The sequence below is a fragment of the Sinocyclocheilus rhinocerous genome, unplaced genomic scaffold (genome assembly GCF_001515625.1).
Source record: "Sinocyclocheilus rhinocerous isolate Xijiao unplaced genomic scaffold, SAMN03320098_v1.1 scaffold431, whole genome shotgun sequence".
Lineage (NCBI taxonomy): Eukaryota > Metazoa > Chordata > Actinopteri > Cypriniformes > Cyprinidae > Sinocyclocheilus > Sinocyclocheilus rhinocerous.
The window spans coordinates 669869-682073 of record NW_015624541.1 but is presented as its reverse complement, the minus strand read 5'-3'; the positions used below and the strand labels follow the sequence as shown (position 1 = coordinate 682073).

Below are 12205 nucleotides of genomic sequence, written 5' to 3'. Positions count from 1 at the left end.
CTTTTATTACAACGCATTCAACTAAGTCTTATCTTATGAGATCGATTTTTAAGAAATATTGGTATTTGTTGTCCTCTGACCCGGAGTTGGGTACCATTTTTCAGCATCCTCCTTTGATTGTGTATAAACGTTCCAAAAATTTAAAAGATTCTTTGGTACATGCTCGTTTTCAGACGGATACTCCTGATTCTTCTCAGAGATTACTTAGCCCTATACCAAATGGTAATTATCGTTGTGGTAATTGTGCTCAGTGCAATAATACATCAAAAACTTCTTTCTTTTGTCATCCAAGAACCGGTAAAAAATATAGAATTAACTCCGTTATTATCTGTGTTTCTACGCATTTGATTCGGTTGATTCGGTGTCCTTGTGGTTTAGGTTATGTTGGAAAAACATCACGTCAACTTAAACAAGAACACAAGAAACACAAGAGTTCTATCAGGAGAAAAGATATGAACTATCCAGTTGCAGCTCATTTTCTTGCCTTAAATCATGATGTTTCTACCTTACGGTTTTGTGGTATTGAAAGGGTTAATGTGCCACCTAGAGGTAGCGATATTGAATTGCTCTTACATCAACGTGAACTGTTTTGGATCTTTAGACACCCTTCAGACATTGTCACCTAATGGCATGAATGATGAAGCTTTATTTAATGTGATGTTATAATGCAATCTGGGCCTGATGTATGTGCTAGTATGTATGCACAGGATATGTTTATGTGTATATGTACATGAAAGTGTTTTTTGTTTTTTTTGAAGTAGTTGATGTACCTATTGCGGGTTGTTATTAATCAATGGATCTTTACAGTGATTGGTCATGAATTAATGAATCTGTTTTTAAATGGGGTGTACTTTGTGACTTAAACAAAGAATTAGTGAACACAAGAGTTCTATCAGGAGAAAAGATATGAACTATCCAGTTGCAGCTCATTTTCTTGCCTTAAATCATGATGTTTCTACCTTACGGTTTTGTGGTATTGAAAGGGTTAATGTGCCACCTAGAGGTGGCGAAATTGAATTGCTCTTACATCAACCCTTCAGACATTGTCACCTAATGACATGAATGATGAAGCTTTATTTAATGTGATGTTATAATGCAATCTGGGCCTGATGTATGTGCTAGTATGTATGCACAGGATATGTTTATGTGTATATGTACATGAAAGTGTTTTTTGTTTTTTTTGAAGTAGTTGATGTACCTATTGCGGGTTGTTATTAATCAATGGATCTTTACAGCGATTGGTCATGAATTCATGAATCTGTTTTTAAATGGGGTGTACTTTGTGATGTCATGTTTAAAAAAAATTCCTGATGAAGGTCATGCGACCGAAACGTAGTCAACAAATATTTTGATATTTTTTGCATAGTGTGCAGGATTTGTTTTTTTGCTTTTTTGACCTGGTTGGTCTTTGCCTCCAACGCACCTATCTATTGTCGTCAGGTGTGCGGAGTTTAATTGTTAAAGAATTTAGCCTTAGAAATGTATGTATCAAATATACAGTAGGCTAAAAAAAGTAGTAGTTTGGTGATGGAAAAAAAGCATGATTAAAGCCATGCTATGTTTCTTCTAATAAGATGATGTTTGCTTTTGTGATTCACAGTGGTCAGGGCAGTTTGCTTCAGCCATTCATCTACTACAGGTTTCTCACTCTGCGCTATACCTCAAGACGCAACCCATATTGTCGGTAAGAATCTTGTATCTTATGTACACACTGAGTAGTGTTAGATGTACACATGCACAATTTACCCAAAATATGGGGTTCTGCATGTTGTTCTCATTTCCATGACAAATTAATAATTAGAGCCAGTTAGAAGCTCAGCAGTTTTTAAATGTATACTACAATTATATGTGGTTGTGTTGTGTGTGTGTCCTGAGCCCAGTATCAGTGTTCACAGTCATTTTTGTCCTGTCAGGACTTTGTTCACGGAGCTGAGGATTTTACTGGAGCATTTTGTGATGAAGCCCAGCTGTCCGGCCTTCTTCAGGAGGATGTGCCTCAACAGCATTGCCTTTATTAGCCGCCTTGCTCCCACCGGTGTCTAACATACACAAACTACTAGACACAATTCACAGATTGGGAGTTTCAAGATTAACTTACAAACAAGATGGCCAGGTCTGATCACTCAGAGATGGATGTCCTCTTCTGCACTGAGCCGTTTGCTATGTTTGGAGAGACCATCAATCTGACAGACTACATCCAAAAACAAAACAGCAAGATGTATCTCTGTGGACAGTTGTCTGTTAAGGGGGTACAACCGTTTTAGTTCATTAGAGCTTTTATATTCATATTGATTTTCAGGGGGTAGAGAAGGAGCCCTTGGGATGTTTAATTTTAACTGCTAGGGTAAATAGATATAGCTCTTTATAGCTTGTTTTTCTAATGAAATCATACCACTGAGAAATCAAATTTCAGCTATCATTAGGCTTGTCTGTTCTTTAGTTTGATTCCATTTTTTATGTTCTTGCTAAAATTGTTTCTATTGTTGTATTGGATTACCCTGAAAATCTTGATGTACCTTGCCCTGAGCCTTTCCCAACAGTTGACAATGATCTGAATGCCATGAGTTCAGGAAGTTTCATATGTAACTTGAGGATGCCTTTTTCATGTGAACAGATGATTGACATGAATGATGAAGCTTTATTTAATGTGATGTTATAATGCAATCTGGGCCTGATGTATGTGCTAGTATGTATGCACAGGATATGTTTATGTGTATATGTACATGAAAGTGTTTTTTGTTTTTTTTGAAGTAGTTGATGTACCTATTGCGGGTTGTTATTAATCAATGGATCTTTACAGTGATTGGTCATGAATTAATGAATCTGTTTTTAAATGGGGTGTACTTTGTGATGTCATGTTTAAAAAAAATTCCTGATGAAGGTCATGCGACCGAAACGTAGTCAACAAATATTTTGATATTTTTTGCATAGTGTGCAGGATTTGTTTTTTTGCTTTTTTGACCTGGTTGGTCTTTGCCTCCAACGCACCTATCTATTGTCGTCAGGTGTGCGGAGTTTAATTGTTAAAGAATTTAGCCTTAGAAATGTATGTATCAAATATACAGTAGGCTAAAAAAAGTAGTAGTTTGGTGATGGAAAAAAAGCATGATTAAAGCCATGCTATGTTTCTTCTAATAAGATGATGTTTGCTTTTGTGATTCACAGTGGTCAGGGCAGTTTGCTTCAGCCATTCATCTACTACAGGTTTCTCACTCTGCGCTATACCTCAAGACGCAACCCATATTGTCGGTAAGAATCTTGTATCTTATGTACACACTGAGTAGTGTTAGATGTACACATGCACAATTTACCCAAAATATGGGGTTCTGCATGTTGTTCTCATTTCCATGACAAATTAATAATTAGAGCCAGTTAGAAGCTCAGCAGTTTTTAAATGTATACTACAATTATATGTGGTTGTGTTGTGTGTGTGTCCTGAGCCCAGTATCAGTGTTCACAGTCATTTTTGTCCTGTCAGGACTTTGTTCACGGAGCTGAGGATTTTACTGGAGCATTTTGTGATGAAGCCCAGCTGTCCGGCCTTCTTCAGGAGGATGTGCCTCAACAGCATTGCCTTTATTAGCCGCCTTGCTCCCACCGGTGTCTAACATACACAAACTACTAGACACAATTCACAGATTGGGAGTTTCAAGATTAACTTACAAACAAGATGGCCAGGTCTGATCACTCAGAGATGGATGTCCTCTTCTGCACTGAGCCGTTTGCTATGTTTGGAGAGACCATCAATCTGACAGACTACATCCAAAAACAAAACAGCAAGATGTATCTCTGTGGACAGTTGTCTGTTAAGGGGGTACAACCGTTTTAGTTCATTAGAGCTTTTATATTCATATTGATTTTCAGGGGGTAGAGAAGGAGCCCTTGGGATGTTTAATTTTAACTGCTAGGGTAAATAGATATAGCTCTTTATAGCTTGTTTTTCTAATGAAATCATACCACTGAGAAATCAAATTTCAGCTATCATTAGGCTTGTCTGTTCTTTAGTTTGATTCCATTTTTTATGTTCTTGCTAAAATTGTTTCTATTGTTGTATTGGATTACCCTGAAAATCTTGATGTACCTTGCCCTGAGCCTTTCCCAACAGTTGACAATGATCTGAATGCCATGAGTTCAGGAAGTTTCATATGTAACTTGAGGATGCCTTTTTCATGTGAACAGATGATTGAGGTGTTGTCAAATATTCTGTGATTCTCATCTATTACATAGAGCCCTATACTCAACTGTTCTTTGCCTTCAATGCTATTTATGGTCAGGGCAAGTTGTAACTGCATTTGAGAATGTCAATTATTTGCTTGTTCAAGGCATGTCACATATTTATTGCCTCCGTTTATAACTACTATGGTCTATGTAGATGAATAAAATCAAACTCTAAACCGTTTTTACTGAATGTAGAGCCGATATGTTGCACTAATTTAAAATACCAAGACTACTGCAAAAGATTGTACATGTATTTTTTTTTCTACCATACCTCAAAATGTATACGCTACTTAATTTGCTTAGGTTTAATTTATGTAGTACCTCAAAGCAACACTTAAGGCAATGCTGTATAGAGACCCTAACTTACATTTGCGGCAATCACACAATTTTTTTTCTGCAATACTACGACTTTACAAAAGAAATAGATGGAAAGAGAAAACCGTAATGGTAAGACTTCAGATGTAGTTATCCCCTCAGCAGTGCTTACTTCAATAAATAATTGCCAGGATAAGGAACCAGTTTTATAATGCACCATTTATGCTAACATTGTAAATCCAAGTTTAATTTGACCACGACAACAGCCTTTTATAAAATTTGCATAGTACTCATTTAGTACCTAATTTAACAGGTTGTTCAAATCCAGCCAGCATTTAAGTGACTGCGTGAAGGACCACTTGCCTGTTTCACACTGAACAAAGTAGACCCACGAAGCAATGATCAATCACCTCATTTCAGTAAATGAAGCAAGAGCAATTAAATTTAAAGTGTCTATCACAGAAAAATATGCAGGCCATAAGACATCAGATTATCTCCTCCCACCTCAACCAAATAGAAATGACCTGAACAAAGTACATAAAGGCCAGCAGCACTTTTATTAAGATGTAAAAGGGAGGGTCACTTTAACAGTGTTAAAAAAAAATTTAAAAAAAAGGATAGATAAAGTGCATTGCTGGAGTCTTTCATAAAAATAGAACAGACAGAAATATTAAAACAATGCTTGATTACCTAATGTACAAATATCTGGATGTATCAAGCATAAAAGCTCAATCCTTAAGGACTGCAAAAAAAAAAAAAAAAAAGTCAAAGATCTCACCACTCCCCCAAAATTGAGGCTATGGCTTCAGTTATTGGAGTAATGGAAATAAAGCATCAAAGTGTGCACACAATTCCAATGACGGTATGGAACCAATGAACACAATGTTGATGGGCTGGTTAGTTTAGCATCAGCTTCTCTGGAGGCTCAATGAGAGAGACTTCATGGTACCTGGAGGGAAAGAGGAAGAAGTTAGCCATTGCTAACACAGCTATTGACCATGTAGAGAAAGTTAACTTACTTTGAGCCCTTGTATTTCTCCCTAACTGCCTGCTGTGTGTGCTGAGCAGCACCGAGGTAGGTCTGATGTAGATCCTGAATGCACGGCATAAGATCCTCCAGAGTGTAGCCAGTCATCTCAACAAGTGCCTTCGACTGCAAGAGAGAGTTGTGAGAAAAAAGCTAAATATCCAAGTGAACCCTATCAAACACCAATTTGATGCTGAAAACACTGATCATCCCTGGGCTACCTGCTAGTTTGCCATTCTAATTAAGACAGCATAATGTTCACATAACGGCCAGCATCCTAGTTTTTGCACAAGTTGATTGTGCAAACTTACCCATGATCCACCTGCAATTGTGTGGTTGGCCAAAATGAAAGCTGCAGCAGCAGTTTGAGATGGGAGGTACTTCAGGAAGGGGTCACAATCTACCAAACTCAGCTCACCAAGAAACTGAAGTGGGGAAAAAAAAAAAAGTGTTACAACAGTTTCATGTGAAAACACGGAACCCCCACACAATGCAACTGAACTTCAGGAAAGGTTCTCACCATTGATAGGCTCTCCACTTTGCTGCTCACAGGCTGGTGCAAGAAATACTGGGTGAGGAATTGATTGATTGTAGGAGCAGCAAGATCAAACGACAGAACCGTCAGCACCAGATGCTCCATTCTCAACACTTGTTTTTTTGTGTAGGTGTCGTCAGTGATGTAAACAAATTCTGCCACCTCCGGGGGGTAGATCTCCTCAAACTTCCTACAGTCAAACAGAGAAGTGTGAACATGGAGAATGGCGAGGAGTGGGGGGAAGGTTGTGCAGTCTGAGGCTTTAATGCAAAGATACTTACGAAGCCAAAAGCATAGCAGCTGTGCCCACCAGCTGTAGTTTTCCTCTCAGGACAGACATGGAAGACAAAAAGCGATCGATGTAGTTCACAGCCAGGTAGAGGGTCTCATTCTGGAGCTTGTACTCTTCTCCCACCTCCACCAACCAGTCCACCAGAATGGCTCGCATGCTGTTTGTGATGTCGGGCTGTTTCTTCATGTAACCTGCTTTTGGTTTTGACTTGAACTGCATGATTTAAAAAAAAAAAAAAAAAAAAAAAAACCCACCACCATAAACATTGAGCCATGAAGTAGAGAACATGCATCATTAAAAGAGGAGCTTAAAATGGAGAACTTAACAGATCTGATGTAGATCCTGAATGCACGGCATAAGATCCACCAAAGTGTAGCCAGTCATCTCAACAAGTGCCTTCGACTGCAAGAGACAGAGTTATGAGGAAAAACCAAGACCCACGTGCGCAATAACATATATTGGACCAGTTTGATAATGAAAACACTGACTGATCAACCAGCAGGTAGCCAAGGGCTTTTCAACATAGCATAATGTTTACACAATGACCAACATCCAAGTTTTTGCCCAAGTTGATTGTGCAGACTTACCCATGATCCACCTGCAATTGTATGATTGGCCAAAATGAAAGCTGCAGCAGCAGTTTGAGATGGGAGGTACTTCAGGAAGGGGTCACAATCTACCAAACTCAGCTCACCAAGAAACTGAAGTGGGGAAAAAAAAAAAAAGTGTTACAACAGTTTCATGTGATAACACGGAACCGCCACACAATGCAACTGAACTTCAGGAAAGGTTCTCACCATTGATAGGCTCTCCACTTTGCTGCTCACAGGCTGGTGCAAGAAATACTGGGTGAGGAATTGATTGATTGTAGGAGCAGCAAGATCAAACGACAGAACCGTCAGCACCAGATGCTCCATTCTCAACACTTGTTTTTTTGTGTAGGTGTCGTCAGTGATGTAAACAAATTCTGCCACCTCCGGGGGGTAGATCTCCTCAAACTTCCTACAGTCAAACAGAGAAGTGTGAACATGGAGAATGGCGAGGAGTGGGGGGAAGGTTGTGCAGTCTGAGGCTTTAATGCAAAGATACTTACGAAGCCAAAAGCATAGCAGCTGTGCCCACCAGCTGTAGTTTTCCTCTCAGGACAGACATGGAAGACAAAAAGCGATCGATGTAGTTCACAGCCAGGTAGAGGGTCTCATTCTGGAGCTTGTACTCTTCTCCCACCTCCACCAACCAGTCCACCAGAATGGCTCGCATGCTGTTTGTGATGTCGGGCTGTTTCTTCATGTAACCTGCTTTTGGTTTTGACTTGAACTGCATGATTTAAAAAAAAAAAAAAAAAAAAAAAAAAAACCCACCACCATAAACATTGAGCCATGAAGTAGAGAACATGCATCATTAAAAGAGGAGCTTAAAATGGAGAACTTAACACATCCTCACCTCCATTTCCCGCAAGTGTGCATGTATTTCTGCTGCATAATCTGAGACTTCGTTTAGATTTGTGGGCCTCTCCTCACTCTCAATTATTGACATATCCATAGGAGAATCTATGTATTAAAAAGAGTTGTACAAGTTGTATTTCAGGTTTTCTATAAAGTGCAACAGAAGACAGTATGGGCATTGCATTTAACTTAAGTTGTTTCTCTTACCAAAACTGGCTTCCACGGGCAGATCGATAGTGGCGAGGGGCTGCCTTAGGCGGGTCACGGTGGGATTTAGTGTTAGAGGAGAGCAATCCATGGTTGCTCTTTTGGTAGATGGTTTCTTAGAGCATGCACCATCAGGCTCATCCACATGGATCTGAAAAGCAGGTGGCCTTGTGGAGGGCTTCTCTCCAAAACTGCCATGTTCTTCAGATTTGCATGCAATTATTTGGGGCCCAGAGACCTGTAAACAGAAAACTGGAATAGAGTGCTGGGGAAAACGGTCCTATACACTACATAGGTAATTACAGGCCCTTTTTTGCAGTAGCTTCATTATGAAGCAGGCCAATTTGACCCATTTCAGCTTTGAGTGGTCGGAAATACTGGTTATTTTTTTTAATTGAAATGGACCAATTTAAAGGTCACAAAGACATATGCGAAGTATCTCTCTAACACTGTGATGTGGAATATGCATACAAATTTATAATACAAATCTGATGTATGGGAGTCAGTTTGACAATTATTAAAGGCAGCTGCACAGACCTGAAATAGTTGGTTAGCTTCTCAACTATACTCAGAGGGTAGTTACATTTATGCTTTCATCACATGCGTTATCTGAAGAAACTTCACTGAAAGAGCAAGTTCAGTCCATGCATGTTTATTTCTCTGGGAATTTAACCCACAATCTTGCAGTGTCATGAGAACGGTTTGAGCTTCAGGAAAGCACACAAGTGCTTTAACATGTTTGCTTAATGTAAATAATGATGAAAGTTGAAATATAGATTAAGATTCAATAAAAAAGATCTGATCTTTGGTGAGCATCATGTAAAAAACTTGCCGTTTTTAATCCAAATTTTCATGGTGTAGTTAATCATATTGAATCAAAATTGGCATAAACGTAACCCCACTCCATAAAAACTGTACCCAGATTTTGAACAAAGGTTAAGGTTAACGTACACTTTGTACAAGAAACTGTGGATATGCACCTGTTGCACTATTAAAGGGACAGCTGACCAGAAATGGAAACGTACCAAAACGTAATGATTTCTCATATGGAAACAAATGTTAGGCAGAATGACAGCCTCAGGTCACAAATATTTGGCAGAACATCTTGTGGTCCACAAAATATTAACTCGTTTTGGTGAACTACCCCTTTAACCAACCAACCCGGTTTACTATGGTAGCAGTGAACGGGTTTGTAAAATGGCGGTCTGTGCATTGCGAGGGAATGAGTAAGGACATTTAACACTGCATTTCATTTTAACCTGTGGCGCCATAAAATGCAGTTTGACCCAAAAGGGTAGACAAAATGGAAAGGGATTTAGATTTATATTCGTGATTCAAAGGGACAACAAAGCCTGCGAGCAGTTTGACTGGTTCAACTAAAGCACTTTCACGTTCAGTTCATCTAGTCAATGTTATTAAGTTAGCAATTGTTAAAGCAAAACACACTGATTATTAAACTAAATACTCATACGTACTACAATTAAGCTGATGAAATAAGTCTATAATCGAAGCATATTTGATAGTAATATGTAATAGAATTACACAATATATTGTGTAATTCTATTACATATTAATAGTCGCGTGCCATGCGTGCTCTAACCTGTTTAGCGCCGCGCAGAACGGGCTGTCTGCGCTGATTGTTCTCCAGGGCGCCCAGAACAGTCCTGTTGCCTGGTTTAGGGTTGACATTTTCCCGGTTTTCAATTCGGTTCTTTGCTGCGCCGCGTAGTCGTGAAAGCATGTTTTCTTGATTGTGAATATCTGCTCCCGAATCTTGAACCGCGCTTCCTTGTGTTTGACCGACAGATGACATCCTTACAACAGCAGATCAACTCGCCCTGCAAGATGGATCGATGGTTGAAAGCATTTTAACACCAGGTTTTGATGTTTTAACACGTTTGATCAAACACCACACACGTGGATAACGAATAAAGCATGGATAAGCAGACTAACCAGGGAAACTGGTAGAAATGAGCTGTTGAAATCCGGACAAAAACACAATATAAACAGTCACCAGCGGCGTTTTACAAAACCGAGATTCAAAAATAAATCATGCAACAATACTATCCTACAGAAATCGCGCCATGGCGGTGTGGAAAACCCTCAACACGGCACGGAGAGCTCACAGAAGATGTTTCTATGAAGTCGAACGGCGCCTTGTTGCTTTTTTTTAATTTTTTTTATTGCTGCTGCCCGAGTTGATATTGTGGCTGTCTCAGTTCAAGTAGCCCGCGACTATTGAAACGGGCCAATCAGAATGCAGCAAATCTAAACGTCACTGATTATATGGAAGCCTGGAAAGTACAAACTGCGATTCTGCTTTTATTAACCGAGCCGTTGAAAGTTACTTTCATTGGCTCAAAGGAATTTTGAAACTGTTTGAGCACAATGTAAAATTTAAGCTCATGATGTCAATTTTATACATAATATACAAACTCAAGAATTACAAGTATATAAATATACAGGGGTAAATCTTACATTTGGGGAAATGTTCTGCCCAAGCAGTACTTAAAAAATACTAAAAAATAAACAACAATAATAATTTTGAATATAAATAATATTTTCTATGTTTTTGGTACGTATGTTCACAATTTCTAATTTGTATAGCAAATAATCATTGTCTCTAATACTGCTGTCATAACCATCAAACCAAACATTTTGTAGCCCCCCCCCCCCCAAATAAAGCTAAATATTAAAATATGAATGACTGAAAGTTTGTATCTGGACTGAAAGACAAACAAAACAGACACATTTTTCATTACTTTTTTTATTTCTGTAGAAATGCAACTAGACAATGGATGAGTTTAAAAAAAAACAACTGCAGTCACAAATAGTTTTTATGTTTATTACATTGAACATTTTAATTTGATACTGTAATGGTACAATCAGCTTGATCCCTATAGAAAACCAAATGTTTATTGCAAAAAACAAAATTCACAAAACACATTCCTAAAAAGTGCTTTAATTTTACATTTCATTAAGCTTCACTGAAAAATTCCATCAAGGAATCAAGTTCATAGTTGTTCAAAATTGCAAGCAGCTGTGAAACTTTTGTTTTGACATTTTGTCCTTTAAATTTGAACTTGTCGATGAACAGATCAGTGATCATACCTGTAAGAAAACACAAAATGGTTTGTTTACCCATAGATGTGTCATTATTTCTTGTGCAAAGACATCATCTGAATATACAGGTGTTGTGAGAAAAACACATTAATCTTATAGAAATCCACAATACATGTGAATAATTTAACATCTAAAATTTCAAATAACATATTGTAAAATATCATCTCCCTTGCTCATCTGAATTCACTCACCATACAATCTTTCTAAGTGAGCTGGCTGTTTCTTATATTCTTCTAAGAGCTGGGCAGATTCATCCAGTATACTGCGATACTCTGGAATCAGAAAATCTGCATTCCCCTCATGCACCTGCAGCTCCTGCATACAATACACACACACACACACTCAGTAGGCTTGTTTTTTTTAGCAGGGCTTTTTTAGTCTTTATGTTTTACCTTTAAAGCATCAATAAGCTGAACTTTTTTGGCCAAAATCAGCTGATACTCTAGTTTGGGATGAATCATTCGAAGAGTATGGCTCACAGAGTCCTCATTCACCTCTGAAACCAACATAACAACCAACACAACAAACACATATTAAAGGGTTCATATGATGCGATTTCAATTTTTTCCTTTCTCTTTGGAGTGTTAAAAGCTCTTGGTGCATAAAGAAGATCTGTAAAGTTGCAAAGACTAAAGTCTCAAATCCAAAGAGATATTCTTTATAAAAGTTAAGAGTCAGCCACACCTACCTAAAACGGCTCGTTCTAACACGCCCCCACATATCTACGTCACGATGTGGGAAGATTTGCATAACGCCGCCCAAATGTTCACACAAAGAAAGAAGGCGTAACTTTGATTCTCGCTGTAGTATTGTTGTTGCCACCACCGCCATGTCGTGAAGGCGCTGTGTGCTTCATTGTGAAAGCGAAACTACTTTGTTTGGCCTTCCAAAAGAGGACAATATCCACTTCGTCATGCCTAGAGCTGATCTGTACTGGTCGCTGAGGAAATACATCAACTTAGTGCTGTGGATCGCCGGATCGGCCCTCACCGTGGACGAAGCGGAGTCCAGCCCAGGGTCGTCACATGTGGTTGCCGCAACCC

General features: G+C 38.7%; 3 protein-coding genes and 1 long non-coding RNA gene across 6 annotated transcripts in view; 2 read left to right on the top strand and 2 right to left on the bottom strand.

Moving 5' to 3' along the window:
- Nucleotides 1–2606, top strand: part of LOC107741195 (transmembrane protein 33-like) — a 24294-nt gene extending 21688 nt beyond the window's left edge. For all 3 annotated transcript variants that reach the window (XM_016553836.1, XM_016553827.1, XM_016553844.1), the window contains 2 exons: nt 1601–1684; nt 1914–2606. In XM_016553836.1, the coding sequence (XP_016409322.1) occupies nt 1601–1684; nt 1914–2043 (214 nt within the window). In that variant the 3' untranslated portion in view covers nt 2044–2606. The remainder of the gene's footprint in view (nt 1–1600; nt 1685–1913) is intronic.
- Nucleotides 2607–3022: 416 nt separating this feature from the next.
- LOC107741208 (uncharacterized) lies at nt 3023–5278 on the top strand. Its single transcript, XR_001640178.1, has 2 exons — nt 3023–3249; nt 3479–5278. It is a non-coding gene; the product is annotated as an uncharacterized LOC107741208 (long non-coding RNA).
- On the bottom strand, nt 5072–10271 carry LOC107741207 (cyclin-A2-like). The gene is made up of 9 exons (XM_016553860.1): nt 9993–10271; nt 9640–9877; nt 8040–8277; nt 7831–7937; nt 7481–7704; nt 7185–7389; nt 6975–7088; nt 5553–5686; nt 5072–5482 (listed from the first exon to the last, which is right to left on the bottom strand). The coding sequence occupies exons 2-9, from the start codon at nt 9850–9852 to the stop codon at nt 5431–5433; spliced, it is 1287 nt and encodes a 428-aa protein (XP_016409346.1). The 5' UTR covers nt 9853–9877; nt 9993–10271; the 3' UTR covers nt 5072–5430.
- Nucleotides 10272–11016: 745 nt separating this feature from the next.
- The window catches only part of LOC107741577 (Bardet-Biedl syndrome 7 protein homolog), a 7572-nt gene continuing 6383 nt past the window's right edge, over nt 11017–12205 (bottom strand). Inside the window, exons 17-19 of the mRNA XM_016554332.1 lie at nt 11555–11658; nt 11354–11477; nt 11017–11150 (exon numbers count right to left, since the gene is read on the bottom strand). Of these exons, the coding sequence (XP_016409818.1) occupies nt 11017–11150; nt 11354–11477; nt 11555–11658 (362 nt within the window). The remainder of the gene's footprint in view (nt 11151–11353; nt 11478–11554; nt 11659–12205) is intronic.